The sequence below is a fragment of the Papaver somniferum genome, chromosome 2, assembly GCF_003573695.1.
Source record: "Papaver somniferum cultivar HN1 chromosome 2, ASM357369v1, whole genome shotgun sequence".
Classification (NCBI taxonomy): Eukaryota; Viridiplantae; Streptophyta; class Magnoliopsida; order Ranunculales; family Papaveraceae; genus Papaver; species Papaver somniferum.
This window is the reverse complement of record NC_039359.1, coordinates 135,363,430-135,379,584: the sequence shown is the minus strand read 5'-3', so window position 1 is coordinate 135,379,584 and position 16,155 is coordinate 135,363,430. Positions and strand designations below refer to the sequence as shown.

Below are 16,155 nucleotides of genomic sequence, written 5' to 3'. Positions count from 1 at the left end.
AGATAGTTCAGACATGATGTGGAAGAACAGATCAAGACTGAAGTTCAAAAATTACTAGTTGCTGGTTTCATCAAGCCCATTCACCACCCCACATGGTTGGACAATGTGGTTCCAGTAAAGAAGAAGAGCGGCCAAATCGGGTGCTGTGTCGATTTTAGGGATCTGAACAAATGCTGCCCCAAGGACGATTTTCCTCCCCTAACATCGATATGTTGGTAGACGCCACCAGTGGACACGAAATGTTCTGTTTCATGGATGGATACAGTGGCTACAATCAAATAAAGATGTACGAGCACGACGCAAGTAAGACAGCTTTTCGTACTCCGCTTGGAAACTTTTACTATACCGTGATGCCTTTCGGTTTGAAAAATGCTGGCGCCACCTACCAATGCGCCATGACAGAAATTTTCCATGATATGATGTATAAACAAGTTGAATACTACGTGGACGACATAGTGGTTAAATCCAAAACCCGGACGGCCAATACAGAAGTGCTACGACAGGTGTTTGAAAGGTGTCGTGAGTACAAGCTAAAGATGAATCCTTTGAAATGTGCCTTTGGCGTCTCCTCGGGAAAATTTCTAGGTTTCCAAGTGACCGCCGAGGGAATCAAAGTCGACCCATCCAAAACCCAAGCCATCCTCACGATGCCACCTCCACGGACTGTGAAAGAACTCCAGAGCTTCATGGGTAGGGTAAACTACATCCGGCGTTTCATACCAGGTTTAGCTCAGCTTGTTGCCTCGTTCACCCCCTTGCTGAAGAAAGTGGCAAGTTTTGTTTGGACGTCGCTGCAACAAGAGGCTTTTCGGAAGATTCAACAGATATTGTCATCTCCAGCCGTCATGAAATATCCTGTACAAGGAAGACCGTTGTGTCTCTACACTTATTTGCTGTCGGAGCCCTTCTCGCCCAAGAAGATGATGAAGGAATTGAGCACCCTATATACAACTTCAGTCGGACTTTGAGAGATGATGAACTCAGATACCCTAAAGCATAAAAAGCGTGCCTAGCTCTGATTCTTTCCATTCAGAAGTTTAGGCATTATTTGCTTTCAAACAAAGTGGTGCTGATATCCAGGTCCGATCCTGTGAAGTTCTTGCTTTCAAAATCGACCCTGATAAGAAGGCCAGCCAAATGGCTCCTCCAAATGTCAGAGTTTGATATAATGTGTGCTTCCCCAAAGGCTATTAAAGGACAAGCGGTCGCAGATTTACTCGCATCTTTGCCGGGAGAAGGTACCACAACACTGCGCGAAGACCTTCCTGGAGAGTTTCCGGAAATCTCTTTTGTCAAGGAAGAGGCGTGGATACTATTATTCGATGGCTCCGTCACCCCTAGAAATAATATCGGAGGGGAAGGCGTGGTTCTGGTATCCCCAACCGGTGAAGTTTTCTCGCATTCCTTCAAGTTAGACTTTCACTGCACCAACAATTCAGCAGAATATGAAGCTTTTCTCATAGGGTTATCATTATCCAAGCAAGCTGGAGCTACGCGTCTGGAAATAAGGGGTGATTTTAAATTGTTGGCTAACCAGGTGAATGGAGTATATGCGCTGAAAGAGGTGACACTGTCCCCATATAGATCCGAAGCGCAAAAGCTTCTAAATTACTTCGCTGACGCAACCATAACACATGTTGGTCGTAGCAACAATAAACATGTTGACTGCCTAGCCACATTAGCGTCAAAGCTGCAGTTCGAGGGTTTGGAAGAAACCTTGACAGTGAAAAGACGAACCATGGCATCAACATGGCTTTCGCGATCCCAGGAGACTGAAACCAACGACTGGAGAACACTGATTATTCAAGAACTTAACAGCTCGCTTTCTCAAGGGAAGATCAGTCTCAAAACTTTACAAAACTTCTTCACACTTCACGGGATGTTATACCACCGGAACCCACACTAGTGGAAAGGGGTTTTTTTATGACTCACGTCCCCGACCCTCAATGGCAATCAGTAGACCATGGACCAGTCAAAGCAGTCACTGATTTAAAAAAAATATCCGGAGTACATTCCACAGTGCCTAAGTTGGTCGTTTTATGAATTTTTTTATTATTATTTAATTCCTCACTTACCGACCCACACTGTTACCAGTGAACCTAGCTTTTGCTATGGTTCAATTCCCTAGGCGCCCATTATCCTTATCCCTTCATCTTCACATCCATATTTTATTTCTCTCTCACTCTCTCACCTCGGATCGTCTGTTTTTTTTCTACTTCGCAGTAATACCTCACCTCCTTCTTTTTCTCTCTGCAAGTTTACATAATTGTTCTCTCGACCGACTCTGAATTGTTTCAATCAGATCACTTGAAAAAGAAAATTCAATTAAAACTAAATTTCGTAAAACCCAAATTTTTTCTTCAGCTCTAGTATGCTGTCTGGGTTTGAAGATTCAATATGAACAGGTAAGAACAACCATTTTCTTCTCTATTTCTCCAGATCCGTCTGTATTATGTTTGATTGAATGCTATTTTCCTCAATCTAAACTCACCTCAACCATTTTCTTTGAAAACCTAATTTCCCCCCTTTCTCTTTTTATTCTTTGTGGTTTGGTTTGTAGGGTTTTAAATTTCTTATAATTTTTTTCGTAGGATTTATTATAAGACCTATTATCATCCTCACTTGGACTTCTCAACATTTTCAGGTATAACTACTACACCATCTTTATCTGATTTGATTTTTCTTTATTGTCAAAGTTATTCATCTGGTGTTGATATGTTATTATGGATGTACCCAAGGCTCATATTTCAAATGTTTACTGAATTTTTTCCCTTCGTGTTATGGAGGTACAAATCCCCTGAAAATTTTGTACCAGTTCACTAAGGTGTGATAAACAAAAGGGTTCATATAAGATGCAAGTCTACTAACTCTGTTGAAGAAATCTGAGGTTTGGTTTTCAACTTTTCTGCTCCTTTTTATTTAGGGGTTTTCTTGAATTGAAGGAGGTTTCACATTAATGTTTATGCTACTAGTTTCTTTGTAAGTTGTTGCTATTGTTGTGTTTATAGCATATAGAATATGATTGGATATGATACAATATGATTGTTTCTTTTAATCACATAGTAGTCTTACTTCTTTCATGTTTTTACACTTATCAACAAGCTATGGAAGGCTCCCCTGCTTGTGATTTGTTGTAGTATGGAGTGGGTAGTAAAGGTGGTGGATTTCCCTGGAGTTATAGCTACAGGGTTATATGTACTCAAATTGGTAGTCTATATTTTGATTTGTAAAGTTGTACTAAAATATGATTTTTCAATTTTTATGATGGTTAACAACAGCTCTGGACAAGCTCAGGGACCTAGAGGAGGAGGAGTAGGGACGCAGACACTAACAACCAACGATTCCCTAGCCTATCTCAAAGATGTAAATGACATGTTTCACGATAGGAAAGACAAATATGATGAGTTCTTGGAAGTTATGTAAGATTTTAAGGCTCAAAGGTCTGATTGTCTTTCCGTATACTTGTTTTAAATTCCACAAAATTCATTCTTGGGGTGTTTTAAGGGCGAAAATTTACTATTTTCCTGAGAACGTTCTGGTGTAGGAGATTGCTGACCGGGGAAGAAGGACTCACATCGTTAATGATGCCCGACCCCGTGTAGAAACAAAATAAGTTTCAGAATCCATCGATAGATCAAAGGTCATTATTGTTTATTGCTTTCAGAATTGACACAACCGGGGTTATAGCTATGGGGAGGAGTTTTTTAAAGAGCATAGAAACCTTATTTTGGGTTTCAGTACCTTTTTTACCTGAAAGTTATGAGATAACCCTCCCACTTGAGGACGAGCAACAACCTAATAAACTTGTAGAATTCGATGAAGCCATTAACTTCGTTAACAAAATAAAGGTAACAAATTTGAAGTTAGTTGATTTTTGTAGATCGTTTTAGTTTTGATCAGGGGTTTTTCATCTAACTGTTTTTTTTATTTCCTGACAAAATTCAAAGATGGTGACCAGGTTTACAAATCTTTCCTAGATATACTGAATCTGTACCGGAAAGAAAACAAGTCCATCGCTAAGGTTTATGTCTAGGTAAATATTTCTTTTCACACTTGGTCTTAAAATAAGACTTAGTTGTGCTGAAGTGAACTCCTGGAAATTTACTAGAAACTGAAGTTTTATTCTTGCAGGTAGCTGATCTTTTCCACCATCATCAAGACTTGCTCAAGGAATTCAAACATTTCCTACCAGACACAGACTCTACGCAGCACGCTCTATCGGGCAAAAATTAATCTTATCCTCGACCTCATGAGAGAAGCTCTGTTGTTACTGCTTCAAGGCAATTGCATGGGGACAAGATAACTTTCTGACTCTTTAATCTAAATTATTTATGCTTTCTGAATCCTCAAGCTAGTGTTTTGTTTACTTGCACTACCAGCAGAGGGAAAGAACCACAACATATCATGTTGAGCGTGTTCTCAGTGTGGACCGACCTGATCCTGACCATGAAAAAGTAATGGACAAGGAGCGTCGGAAATGTCCCAACAAGGAGAAGAAGAGAAAAGGAGATCGTGATCATGTTGATAAGGATCTTGAGCACAAACGAAAGTCTAGGAGGGGTGAAGACACCAATGACCTTTTCTCCAAGATGGGGAAGGTCCATATGATGGCTAAACTGCCTTAAAGAGTGAGACATTGGATATGCACTATGGTATTTTGTAGATACATAGTTCGCTTGTTTTAGCTACTATTTATTTAATCGTGGTGGAGGATGAAATATATATATTATCCTACTTCAGTTTGACATATAATACAGATGCACATACTGAGATACTCATATTGCTTTCTATTTAAAATATCGCAGGTGCTTACACCCAAGAGTTTTTTTTCTGTGAAAAAGTCAAGGAGATGCTAGGAAATTCTGGTTTATACCAAGAATACCTTAAATTCCTGAACATGGTGGTGATAGTATGGAAATCCAGTTCGAAGAATTAGCACAAAATCCTGATATACTATCATTGCAACTCCTGGTAGGACGTTGCATCATTTGTCAGAGATTGACGACATGTCCTTACGCACTTTAGAATATATGGTGTTTGCTGAAGCTGATTCTCTTTTTGGCATGGGATTTGTTGAGCAGTTGCATAGATGTTTTTCCCTTGTTGAAGATTTTCCACTTAGATTATCCTCTAGTCATTTCGTTTTTGATGAAATTCTATTACATTTCCTAACTAACTAAAACATTTTTTTTCTGTAGATAGGCTGGCTCAATTGAGGGCATATGTGGTGTAAATCATTTGGGTGATAGCTATCAATATATATATTATGTCATGTTTCTTAAGTTTCCTTGTTTATTATTGTTTGTTAGATACAGATAGCTACTAGGCTAGTAATAGTATGTTGGATTTCAGCTTTCACAGTTTGCCTGATAACTTTATGTGGTCACTGCAGGTTCATCACACATTTACAACAACTGGATCAGATGGTGCCTTCAATTTTGCGACAAGGATAGAAAACAAAGACTCAAGGTTTGTCTAACTGTCTTTATGGTTTGCTTACTATGCTCTTACCTTGTCTATGTTAACCATTATCTTAAAGATTGCATGTTCATGCTAAACGTTTGGGGCCATAACGTTAAAAGTTTTTGTGCATCTATTACTTTGCTGGTTTCGTAAATTTTTGTTTATCAGCTTGTTCAAAAAGTAGTTTGATACTGCTATATTTTAGAGAAAATCCAGAAGTTGTTTGCAGAAATAACTGAACAATATCATGCTGAACTTGTAGGTATCCTTGTCAATGGTATCGACGACAATGATGGTGCTACGAACTAAAGATGTTTGAAGTTCGAAGGTAAGATGCATACATTTGGTTCTTTATATTTTGGGTTTGTTTCTGCTTTCTATCTTGGCACTCTCTCCTTTGACTGACCTACATGTATTTGTAGAGTTGGATGAGCTTCAAGATCGAGAAGTTGGAGATTGGACTACTTATGTTGTAATTGTTGATGCATAATTTGACAAGGTAAAAATGCTTCACTCAACTAGTCTGTTGTCCGGGCATGTATGTTGTTGCGATACTTAGCTTCCTCTTTGTTTTTCTTACATGTACTTGTAGAGTTAGATGAGCTTCAAGATCGAAAAGTTGGAGATTGGACTACTTAAGTTGTAATTGTTGATGTATAATTTGAAAAGGTAACAACGCTTCACTCAACTAGTCTGTTGTCGGGGCCTGTATGTTGTTGCAATACTTAGCTTCCTCTTTGTTTTTTTGCAGAGAGCAAATAAGCAGGTCAGAAGTAAAATAATCCAACATCTATGATCAATGGGGGTACAAAGTAAGTATTGAATATTCCATCCAAAATGAGTTGTCTCCAAGTTTTATTTCCTTACTGTTGACTTTCGTCCAGAACTAGATCGCCACAATATGTTTTCTCCTGAGGGTTGCATATACAATGTCATTTTGTTTTTCTATCTTTCATGTCATATTTAAGGATGCAATAATGACAGTTGTATCTTAATTTAATATGGCACATGTTTGTTTTGCATTCTCTCATATATTAGTTTATTCATCTGTCGTATTTATTTAGAAGATGAAACCAAACATGCTAACAATATATGCTTAAATGATCTATGAGGAATTTGTACTAATCTTCACAACTTTGCACTTTTTATCCTCCTTGAGTTTTTCTCTGATTGTTGCTTGCGTTTCTAGTATCTGTTCTATAATGATTCAGTGGTTTCCATGGATGAACTTTGTTGTAGCTCATGCTTTATTTTGTCTTCTGGTTGGGATTGTAATAGGGTTTTTCCCATTTAAATCCATTGATTCAACAAATAGGTTTCTTTGTTTCCTCATGCTTTTCTCAATCACTGCGCTAATAGCAACTGGTTTATCAGTAGGAAGAACAAAACTGTTGAGTTCTTTTGGTTATTCATCTTGGGGCCTCTCTGCAATCTTACCTGCAATACCTGTTACCGTTCTTACATTAAGATTCCATGTATAACCCATTTTGTATCTTGTGCTCGGGATATGTCAAGGTCGTGAATTAATGAACTAGTTACGTTTGTGCTGTTGTGTCGATGTTGGACAGAGGAAGGTAAAGAGATTGACATCATATTGGTTAAGATACCCACCTTTATAGATCACTATCCTCTCATGTGCATGGTAGTGGTTATTGTTTTTATAAGCATTTTCTTGAGTATTGTGACCTCCCCACATTAATCAACTGATGGATTTTTCTGTGCAGGTACACCATTATGAAGTAGGAATAAGTTCATCATCATCGGAGTCTATAATTTTGCGGTTTAATCAATAGTTTTTTAGTTCATCGTTTTATAATCGAATCCTAGAACTACAGATTCTAATCCTTCGTGTAATTTGAAACAATGAATCAATGGATGTTAAATTGAATGATTATTTGTGTGCAAGTTTAATTTGATTCTCATTTGAATTCTCATTTGAGTTTCATTTGATTCTCATTTGAATTCTAATTTGAGTTTCATTTTATTCTCATTTGAATTTGGTTTTCATTTGATTCTCATTTGAGTTTCATTTCTGTTTGATTTCAGTTTTGGTCAGATTCAGTCAGGCCAGACAACCAATCTGAATCTATTTTTTTATATATAATCTATGATTAGAGACAGTCATAAAGTTATTACCGTTAAAATCCGTCGTTGATATAAGATTTTCAACGACCCCCAAAGACACGTCATAGTTGGAAAAGACGCTCAAACAACGACCCTTTCTTTACCGACAAAGCAAGTCATAGATACGAGTTAAATGACTTGCTTTGTCAGTCGCGAAACTGCTGATTTCCACTAGTGCCAGATGGTTCCCTGTCAAGATGTATCGAAGATGAAGAGGCGCAGGAGCAGCTTAACCATATTCATAACGAAGTTTGCGGGCAAACGTTGGTGGTAACACTTTACCGTCGTCTGCAACGCCTTGGATACTACTGGCCAGAAATGGAGACTAATCTCGTTTTCTCCAAGGATCTTGTTCCAATTGCCAAGCACCACCACATCAACTGGAAGTTCTCAATATTAACCACGCTGGGGACTGGCAGAAGCCGTACATCAGTTATCTTCGCGACGACGTACTTCCTGCCAGCAAAAGAGATGCAACCAGGGTAAAGCAAAGATTCAAAAGATTCATACTCCACGAAGGAACCTTGTATCGTAAAAGCTTTGGGGGAGACTTATTACGATGCCTGGGCGAGGCCGAAATCTCAATCATGCTGAAAGAAATGCACGAAGGCGAACACCAAGGGAAAAGGAATTTGTTTCTCCAGATACACGAGCGGTACTACTGGCCGACCATGGAAGACGATGCGGCTGCTTTTGTTCAAAGATGCCAGAAATGTCAAATTCATGGAAATCTTATTCACGCACCACCTAATCCGCTGCATTCGATAAGTAGTCCGTGGCCGTTTTATAGCTGGGGACTCGACATCATCGGGAAGATCAACCCGTCATCATTAAAACAATATGAGTATATAATAACCGCAACGGAGTATTTCACCAAATGGGTCGAAGCCATTCCTTTACGAGGGACTACTGGAACCACAATTGCAGCGTTCATCAAGGAATATATCATTTGTCGTTTTGGTGTGCCTAAACACATCATCACCGACAACGACACTCCTTTCGCCAACAAGCAAGTGCGGGAGTTACTTGAAGAATATGGAATTAAACAAGTTTTCTCCACCATTTACTACCCCCAAGGGAATGGGCAGGTCGAAAGCACCAACAAGACTCTGATTCGAATCCTCAGCCGGAAAGTGCACGATAACCCTCGAACATGGCATGAACAGTTACCTATGGCACTTTGGGCATGTCGGACATCACCAAGGAGTTCTATTGGCGCCTCTCCTTACTCTTTCGTCTACGGCGCGGATGCCATTCTCCCAGTAGAAATTAAAGTCCCGTCAGCCAGGATTGCCGAGGCAAGTGGAGTCCAATGGAATGAAGCTGAAATATCGAATGCCAGGGTAGTGGAGCTAGACACTTTGGATTTTAGAAGGGCTAAAGCAGAAGATCACGCGCAAGCATACAAAAATAGAATTTCCCGAGCATATGAGAAAGCGGTGAAACCTCGAGTTTTTCAAGTAGGAGATCTGGTGTTGAAGACTACCAAACACATTCAACAAGACATGTCAGCACCAAAATTCTCCCTAAAATGGGAAGGGCCTTATGTGGTCACCAAAGCGTACAAAACTGGATACTATAAGGTCATCAAGGAAGATGGAGGCAAATTGGAAACAATCATCAATGGAAAATGGCTCAAGGCATACTACGCCAAACTATTACCTCACCCCTCGCCGTCTCATAGAACGGCTAACCGGGCATTTATTCTGTTTCCTTCACATCCTAGTTATCAAATTTCATTTAACCGGAGCATATTAATGAAAATTCTCTTATTTTCCCAAAACCAAATACAAAAAAAAAAAAAAAAAAGGTTCGAAACCAATAAGGAAAATCAGGTGTCTCACAATTGCATGACTCAGAAAAGCCCATCTAATTGATTGTAGTTCCTTGAAAGCATCATCTTCATCCTTCTTTGATATCTTTCAGTCCTACTCTTCAAGTCTTGTATTGACTTTTCCACCCCTTGGGATTCCACGAGCAGAGCCTTCTACTCCTCCAAAATGGCCTTTGTGGCAGGAACAACGTTGGCAAGGATGTCCGCTCTATCAACCTTCACGATGTCAAGGCGATGCCGCAGCCAACTTACATTATAATCGAGGGATTCACAGGGCAGACGAGCAGTGTCGCACCACGTTCCTGGTAGCAATATGGCCATATCTTCTCCATATTTTCGTGTACAGAGTTACGAAATCCTTTCGCACCAGGAATCTACCAACGTTTCGGTAGATAGAAGATAAACACCTCATGCGGATTTTGAATAACGAGCCTGCGTTGGGATATTCATGGAAAGAAATACCCAAATCAGCATTTCCAAATCTGCAGTGGTTGGTGTGCTCAAATTCGAAGAAAAAGGGGTGGTTAGATCATCATCATCAACAACGGTCATACATGTTCCATATGGATATCTCTACAACAAAGAAAATATTTTCTCACTCGCTGATGGTAACAAGCAAATATCTATAGGTCAAATAAAACATACCGGTATGATCTTCTTGACTCGGATGATCCGTACGGGGGAATTTTCGCCAGAACCAGGCTGCCTGCGTCTGACTGAAGAATCTAGCTGACTCGAAGATGATTCACTTCTGCTCGACATGATGAAGGAAATGTGTGGTTCGACAGAGAAAGTATTTGTTTTGAACTATGAAGAATAAACTAACGACACCAGCATATATACGGCAGAAACCCTAAGGAGAAACGGATGCTGAGCAAACGCACTGAGTTCGCACGACAGCCAAAAATCAACCACAACCGTACGAAGTCTTTCATCAAAACCCTAATGCGGAACGGGAAAAAACGGTCATATGGACAAATGAGCGCCACCTTTACCGCTCAAATCAGTGCAATCTCCGCACGCTCCACCAGACAAATAGCGTCTTTTTCGCCTTTCCAAGCCAAAGCGTTATCTCTGCCCTTATGCCACCTATCCAGATCCACCTTCACTGTTTGGTAGCCGAAGTTCAAAGTTTTGTTTCCATCGTTCCACGGATATCACCAAAGTGGCGCCATCTCCGCCGTTTAAGACAGCGCAATCTCCGCGCCTAAGCAATTTCGCGTCCAATCCAATCTAGCACTACGCCAACGCTCCACGACCATTACAAGCTAGCCGCGCCATCTGCCATGCCAAGCTATCCGCGCCATCCGCTACTTCGGATAGCCGCCCATCCGCTACTTCAAGCTAGCAGTGCCATCCGCAACCCAAGTCAACTCCAACCGCATCCTAGCCAGCAGAGCCACGAGCCATTCCTTAACCAGTAGCCAAAGATGTCGCACTGGTGCCAACGACCCATGGCCAAGATGAATCTATGCAAAATCCGCCAGCACAAGGATCACAGATTTCTCATGCCTTCCACTAAAGGTTAGTTGAATTTCCTTGGCGATCTCTTCACGTCTTGCTCTCTAGATTTTACTATTGTTTGTCACCATCTCATGCTTACCCCGCAAAAATGCCACTGTTACGTGCTAAGCAGGGGACTTAATGTGGTTTTTAGCTTAGGGTTAAAATCGTAAAACCTTGCATCTGATGTGACGTCACCCTGCAAGGAAGCGGTGCTGCGAGTACTAACCTCTCCACCGACATATTTATTGAGCCACTCAATATACCTTTATCCATAACACTCTGTAAATTTCGGCACCTCGCCAATACAAGACCCACTGAGTACTTTCCTGTGCTATGTTCCCCAGCAGAACCCTTAAATCGGTATAACATGACGGATTTATGTTCACTCGCAGCGGAGTAGCATGAACCTCCAAGTACCAAAGTTAAGGCCATCGCACAAAATGCTCAGACGGAAAGCACATTGCATTCTGTAGATAAGGATTTTTGTGTGGCAGCATGCAACATCCAGCCAATTATTGTGATAACTCACAAAGAACTCATAAACCCGACTAATTTACAAAATTAGGGTTTCGCGCCCCGCGCAATATACTAGACCCCGTTGGTCGAAACTATGCTTAGTCAAACTAGGAAACCAAATTCGCCACAACGTACTAAAAGTGTGGCTTCGCCCTAGCATGCCGGCCCTCTTTCCATCGACTAATCAGGTCGCTTTAAAATCGCCAAGCGCACTAGAAGAGTGGTCGCGCCCTAGCTTGCCGACCCCCTACTTTCATTGACCAATTAGGTTGCTCCAAACCTGCCGCAGCCTCAAAAGAGGTCGCCATACTAAGTCGGCTTCCCAAAAGCGCCAACTTCCCAAAACGCGCCAACATGCCGCACGCGCATGCAGCATATGCCAGACGCGCATCCCTCATATGCCATACGTGCATGCCACACGCGCATGCCAAACATGCATGCCACACACGCATGCCAGACACGCACGCCACACACGCCACTGCCAATTAAAGATAGTCATGATCGACGGCTACCTTTCCTCCAGAGATGTAATCTCAGCCATCCAAGTTCGCCACCAAACTAACATGGCTTGTGGCAAATTTTGAGCGACCATGACGCCAAACCCTAAACTAGCACGTCGTTATGCCACGGCTACTGGCATACCACCATGCCACGGCTACTGGCATGCCACCATTCCACAACCACTAGCAGGTCGCTATGCCACGGCTACTGGAACGCCACCATGCCACATCCACTAGCACGTCGCTATGCCACGGCTACTGGCATGCCACCATGCCATAACTACTAGCATGTCGCTATGCCACGGCTACTGGCATGCCACCATACCACAGCTACTAGCACGTCGCTATGCCACGGCTATTGGCATGCCACCATGCCACAGCTACTAGCACGTCGCTATGCCACGACCACCAGCATGCCACCATGCCACACAAAGTAACCTGCTACACGTTTTCCACAAAAACACTCGAGACATCAAAACATGTCACAAACTGGGGGATACTCATCAGGGTATTGGTCTGGCGGTTTACAACATGCGGCGTGCAATGTGCCCGTTACAAGAAAGTGTCATGAAGTAGGGCAATTAGTGCTGGTAAAAGTAATGGTGTAACCAATTCATTTCCTTCATCATGGAAGCATAATGACTGACGGTTACACGAATTCACTTCCCTCATCATGGAAGCCTAATGCCTTACGGTTACACGTTACTCTTTTCTTCCACCACTCAAATGTTTCCACTTCCTACGAGACCAGGGTACGTTTTGTTACGACTTGTATAAATAGGTCCCACCTATTTCCACCAAACAAAAAGTTTTGGTCAGGAGAACAATACCACATCCAGAAATCATCTGATAGATTTCTCACTCAGCTAGCCAGTTCAACTTTCTGATACAAGTCACAAAACACCTACGCTTCCAGAATCAACTATTCTGGTCTCAACACTTTCTTCGTTTCCCTCCCTAAGACCAACCCTTCTCCTTCACTTTGTGACCGAAGCAAGCTTAGAACGGCCATTTCTTGGTTTAGGCCAGGATTATACAGATTGATCTCTCGAATCAAAATTACTCCAGTGCAGTACATTGTTTTGGGTTTAGACTCGTTTCTCATCCACACACATGAAATTACCGAAAACAGCAGAAACCGTTTTCACCCACAAATAATGAAGAAATATAATCAATGTACATTCATAATATGAATTTTATTACCCTAGTTATGAGGCAACCAATCAATTAAAATTCAAAATAAAATATGAAAATGTGGGGATCTAACAACCACACCCAACAATTCGTTTGGCAATCTGAGAGGAATTACTCCAATACACTTTCTAGAGAATCAACTAGACAGTCAGACTCAATCTAGAGTAAAGTATATCAAATAGTTTAATATCTCTAACTCTTAATTCAATCCGCAATCAGCAAATAGAAATCTGCGAGACCGATTGAATATAAGGGAGTTACTTGAACGGTACCAAAGACCAATGTTCAAGTGTCAATCAATGTAAATCAACAACCAAAGGTTGGATATTCTAATTGATTGATCTTAACGCACAACCTGTGGTATTTCAATTATATAACAAAATATAATGCGGAAAACAAATAACACAGACATCAGAATTTTGTTAACAAGGAAACTGCAAATGCAGAAAAACCCAGGGACCTAGTCCAGATTGAACACCACACTGTATTAAGCCGCTACAGACTCTAGCCTACTACCAATTAACTTTGGACTGGACTGTAGTTGAACCCTAATCAATCTTACACTGATTCAAAATACAGTTGTGTTCCTTACGTCTTTGATCCCTGCAGGATACTACGCACTTGATTCCCTTAGTTGATCTCACCCACAACCAAGAGTTGTTACGACCCAAAGTCGAAAACTTGATAAACAAATTTGTCTCACACAGAAAAGTCTATAGATTTAATAAATCTATCTCCCACAGAAATACCCAAGAGTTTTTGTTTCGTCTTTTGATAAATCAAGGTGAACAGGAACCAATTGATAAACTGATCTTATATTCCCGAAGAATAGCCTAGTATTATGAATCACCTCACACTAATCTTAATCGACTAGCGAAACAAGATATTGTGGAATCACAAACGTGAGATGAAGATGTTTGTGATTACTTTTGTCTTGCCTATCGGAGAAATTAATCTAGAGTCAATTACTTCAATTGTACTTAATACGATAGAATCAGAAAAGATCAGAACACGCAACTACAAAGAAAATAGTTGGGTTTGGCTTCACAATCCCAATGAAGTCTTTGAAGTCGTTAACCCACAGGGTCTCGATAGAAACCTAAGGTTAAAGGAGAATCGACTCTAGTTATGTAAGTAATAACACACAGGAAGTATGGGGATGAGGTTTCCCAGTTTCTAGAGTTCTCCTTTATATGGTTTTCAAATCAGGGTTTGCAATCCAAGTTACCTTGGTAACAAAGCATTCAATATTCACCGTTAGATGAAAAACCTGATTCAACCAAGCTAATATCTTTCAACCTTTAGATCGAACTTAGTTTGTTACACACAAATGAAATGTACCCTCATTTAGGTTTATGTAACCGTACCCAAACGTGTACACCATGTTGGTTCACAAATATTTAATCGAGGTTAGCCATAGGATTACTCTCATATCAACCTTATTCATCTTAACCATAACAAGTTCAAATGACTCAAATAAAACTAGTTAAAGAGTTGTACAATTGCTATATTCTCATAGAATTACAAGAACGCAATTGAAGCAAAATCGGTTTGATTCACTCGAATCAATCATGAACATTATAGCCACGGTTTGCAAAGATTCATTCCTTATTGTATAAATGTTTATGTTCATGTTTAAAACCGATTTTAGAACTTTAACCTTTAAGTATGCAAACGGGTACGCATACTTGAAATACCCGGACTAAAATTGAGTTCTGCTACGCGAACTTTAAATCCCAGCAGAAATTCTAGGATATGAACTGTACGCCAGTACGCAAACGGGTACGCATACTCAGATTCACGTATTTCTCAAACCAACAGGTACGCAAACGGGTGCGCATACTATGGTTCCCAGACATGGATTACACATGTGCAAGAGTGCTTAACATGACATATCCAATAATGGTTAAGTGTTCTAAACTCTTATTTCAATCATTGAAACTTTCTTAGAGGATGACAATAGCCATTTTCACACATTATTAGCATCAAAGAAATTTTCAAGTTATTGAAATAATGATTACGAAACATTCCAAGGCAACACCAATTGATTGTATCACACAAACCATGTAAGATGTTACGCGGAAATTTTCACATGATATAAGATGAACTTGGTCGAAGCGAAAGCTTGCCAACACATATTTCGAGAAATATGTAAGAGAGATAAACTCAACTCGAAAATGTGTATATATAAAACTATATCGTAATACGACTTATGTCTCATTATAGGAGATAGAGTAGAAATAGACTTTCCAAGTGATAAATGAGTTTAAGTCTCCACATACTTTTGTCGATGAAGTTCCACAAGCTCCCCTTAGTAGTTCTTCGTCTTCAAATGATGAACTCCGTGAAAGATAAGCTCAAGTACACAATCTATGTCCTAATCCGAGACATCTATAAATAGGCTAGAAATCAAGAATTATAGTTTTGATCACTAACATTTACAAACATGCTTGAGATAGCAACGCATGCGCAGCAGAGCTTTAACAAAATAGGTTACACCTTTCATATCCGTCGGATGTCTTTAGCTGGGATGAGATTGGGATGGTCGGATGCAATGTGTGTCCCTCAAGATGTTATCCATCAGTCAAAGCTCAAAAGCACCTTCTGCTTTGTATTATAGATAAGAAAATAGGAAGATATGTTTTAAAGTTGTTTTTTTTTAATTTTTTCTTCTACTTAGTTTATGAAGTAAATTTTGGTTTGCACTGCAACAATAAAATCATAGGCCGATTCGGAGTCACTCATTCACATTAAAGATACTTTTGGATTACAATTTCTTTAGACTTTTTTTTTTTATATTACGGTTTAGATTTTGGGTCATGTGACAAATTTGTGTCGCACTTACAAAGATAAGACTACAAGAAGTCTGTTTGGTTACCAGAAGTAGAAGTGCTCCAGATTCTCCAGAAGCAGAAGTCAGAAGAAAACTGTTTGAATACCACTCCAGAAGTTTCTTTTTAACTTTTGGAAACAAAAAAATCAGAAATGCAGGGGGTTAGTCCACGAGTGAGTTGAGGT

The 16,155-nt window shown here is 40.2% G+C and overlaps 1 protein-coding gene and 1 long non-coding RNA gene across 17 annotated transcripts; both read left to right on the top strand.

Moving 5' to 3' along the window:
* The first annotated feature begins 1,168 nt into the window (after positions 1 to 1,168).
* On the top strand, positions 1,169 to 1,906 carry LOC113352019. The gene has a single exon (XM_026595903.1). The coding sequence runs from the start codon at positions 1,169 to 1,171 to the stop codon at positions 1,904 to 1,906; it is 738 nt and encodes a 245-aa protein (XP_026451688.1).
* Positions 1,907 to 2,116: 210 nt separating this feature from the next.
* LOC113349196 lies at positions 2,117 to 7,447 on the top strand. Of its 16 annotated transcripts, none has more exons than XR_003360004.1 (14): positions 2,118 to 2,405; positions 2,592 to 2,644; positions 2,787 to 2,887; positions 3,279 to 3,848; positions 3,948 to 4,033; positions 4,132 to 4,628; positions 4,806 to 4,971; positions 5,203 to 5,268; positions 5,393 to 5,469; positions 5,726 to 5,791; positions 5,886 to 5,962; positions 6,056 to 6,132; positions 6,215 to 6,275; positions 7,188 to 7,447. It is a non-coding gene; the product is annotated as an uncharacterized LOC113349196 (long non-coding RNA). The 16 variants fall into 16 exon arrangements; XR_003360003.1 differs by having other exon boundaries at positions 5,203 to 5,242; positions 7,188 to 7,408; XR_003360000.1 differs by having other exon boundaries at positions 5,199 to 5,268; positions 7,188 to 7,408.
* The last annotated feature ends 8,708 nt before the right edge of the window (positions 7,448 to 16,155 follow it).